The sequence below is a fragment of the Echiichthys vipera genome, assembly GCF_963691815.1.
Source record: "Echiichthys vipera genome assembly, chromosome: 20".
NCBI classification, from domain to species: domain Eukaryota; kingdom Metazoa; phylum Chordata; class Actinopteri; order Perciformes; family Trachinidae; genus Echiichthys; species Echiichthys vipera.
In genome coordinates, this window is record NC_139845.1 from 289,326 (window position 1) to 291,825 (window position 2,500).

The window sequence follows — 2,500 nt, forward strand, 5'->3', positions numbered from 1 at the left end:
CACAGTTTAATATTTATATATATTTATGTTACAGATATATTTATATTATAATTATATATAAATATATCTTTAAAAACAAACCAGACTCCGTTTAAAAACAGACCGATTTAAGGATCATTCACTCAAACAGAGACACGAGCTCAGGTGTCACAGTTTAATATTTATATATATTTATGTTACAGATATATTTATATTATAATTATATATAAATATATCTTTAATATAAAACAAACCAGAGTCCGTTTAAAAACAGACCGATTTAAGGATCATTCACTTAAACAGAGACACGAGCTCAGGTGTCAAAGTTTAATATTTATATTATTAAATATTAAATATTTACTAAAGTAAAAACACAGCTGGAGCCGGATTCAGCCGAACTACAGAGAAACATTTAAAGGATCTAAAACACTTATTATTTTAATTTTTGAATAAAAATATTAGTGATTATTTAATAATTTAGAGTTTTAATGGTTGAGTTTCGTCTTTAAAGTATTAACGTGTTTCTCGTGACGCCTTCAGGGACCAGAGACACGGTCTGAAACCAGAGACTCGGAGCCCGCGGCGGCTCGCGCAGCGGCCCGGGGGCCGAGCACCGGGGCCGAGCACCGGGCCGGTAACGTACCAGGGCGGAGCACCGGTCCTCCAGAGCCTCCACCGTCAGCGCCGCCGTGGCCCGGAGCACGCGCCGGGCGAAGTCCACGCGCAGGTTCAGGTTCAGGTGGCGCGTGACGCACCTGGTGACGCACGCGAAGGAGCACGGGTCTGCAGACATGATGCACGCGCACGGGCCGGTACCGACGGAGAGACTGAGGACGGCGCCGACACACACCGGGTTATCTACCGGAACATGCTGCCGACACTTCCGGCACCGGCGCTTTCACAGTAAAAGACCCGCGGCACTGAGGACAGGCTTTTATTTTGAAACACCAGAATCCGGTCATTTAAATTAAATTCATTTTTGTTTATTTTATTAAAAATTAAATAGGAAAAGATTAAAATTAATGAAAATATTTGAATGAAAATATACAAAAATAAATGTTTATATTTTATATTTTAATACATTTTAAAAATAAATAAATACAATATAAAAATATAAAAAGGAATAAATAATATAAATAAAAATATACAAAATGTTTATAATTAATTTAGCATTTTAATAAATTACTTTTTAATAAAATAAAAAATGAAAAAATGTAAAAATGAAAAAGGAATAAACTAAATAATTAAAAAGCAAAATATTAAAAAATAAGCATTTATTTTTGTTTATAATTTAAAATATTGTAATTTATATATTTAATTTATATTTTTAATGAATTAAAAAGACAATTTTTATACAAGTTTAGAAATAAAAAGATAAAGAGCAAAATATTGAATTATGAGTTTGTTTATATTTATTTAATTATTTTAACTTTTGTATTAATTTTATTTATTTCTTCTTTTGACTTTAGATCTTTTTATTTATATAAATAAAGATCTAAAGTCAGATCATTAAATCCTGGATCAGAGACACAAATAAATATTTAATTAATCAAATAATTTAAATGTAATAATTTGATTAATTAAATGCAATAAAAGTTCCTCTCCTGGACCCGTCCCCTCATGGTGGTTCAGGTCTGAGTCCCTGTGACCCTGAGGGCTGTGGTCTGGACCCGTCCCCTCATGGTGGTTCAGGTCTGAGTCCCTGTGACCCTGAGGGCTGTGGTCTGGACCCGTCCCCTCATGGTGGTTCAGGTCTGAGTCCCTGTGACCCTGAGGGCTGTGGTCTGGACCCGTCCCCTCATGGTGGTTCAGGTCTGAGTCCCTGTGACCCTGAGGGCTGTGGTCTGGACCCGTCCCCTCATGGTGGTTCAGGTCTGAGTCCCTGTGACCCTGAGGGCTGTGGTCTGGACCCGTCCCCTCATGGTGGTTCAGGTCTGAGTCCCTGTGACCCTGAGGGCTGTGGTCTGGACCCGTCCCCTCATGGTGGTTCAGGTCTGAGTCCCTGTGACCCTGAGGGCTGTGGTCTGGACCCGTCCCCTCATGGTGGTTCAGGTCTGAGTCCCTGTGACCCTGAGGGCTGTGGTCTGGACCCGTCCCCTCATGGTGGTTCAGGTCTGAGTCCCTGTGACCCTGAGGGCTGTGGTCTGGACCCGTCCCCTCATGGTGGTTCAGGTCTGAGTCCCTGTGACCCTGAGGGCTGTGGTCTGGACCCGTCCCCTCATGGTGGTTCAGGTCTGAGTCCCTGTGAACCTGAGGGCTGTGGTCTGGACCCGTCCCCTCATGGTGGTTCAGGTCTGAGTCCCTGTGACCCTGAGGGCTGTGGTCTGGACCCGTCCCCTCATGGTGGTTCAGGTCTGAGTCCCTGTGACCCTGAGGGCTGTGGTCTGGACCCGTCCCCTCATGGTGGTTCAGGTCTGAGTCCCTGTGACCCTGAGGGCTGTGGTCTGGACCCGTCCCCTCATGGTGGTTCAGGTCTGAGTCCCTGTGACCCTGAGGGCTGTGGTCTGGACCCGTCCCCTCA

The 2,500-nt window shown here is 43.0% G+C and overlaps 2 protein-coding genes across 2 annotated transcripts in view; one reads left to right on the forward strand and one right to left on the reverse strand.

Annotated features, from left to right (window-relative positions):
- Positions 1-845, reverse strand: part of lta4h (leukotriene A4 hydrolase) — a 13,653-nt gene extending 12,808 nt beyond the window's left edge. Inside the window, exon 1 of the mRNA XM_083934785.1 lies at positions 623-845. Within this exon, the coding sequence (XP_083790911.1) occupies positions 623-772 (150 nt within the window). The 5' untranslated portion in view covers positions 773-845. The remainder of the gene's footprint in view (positions 1-622) is intronic.
- Positions 1-2,500, forward strand: part of irf5 (interferon regulatory factor 5) — a 183,451-nt gene that overhangs the window by 69,500 nt on the left and 111,451 nt on the right. The gene's annotated exons all lie outside the window — the stretch shown is intronic.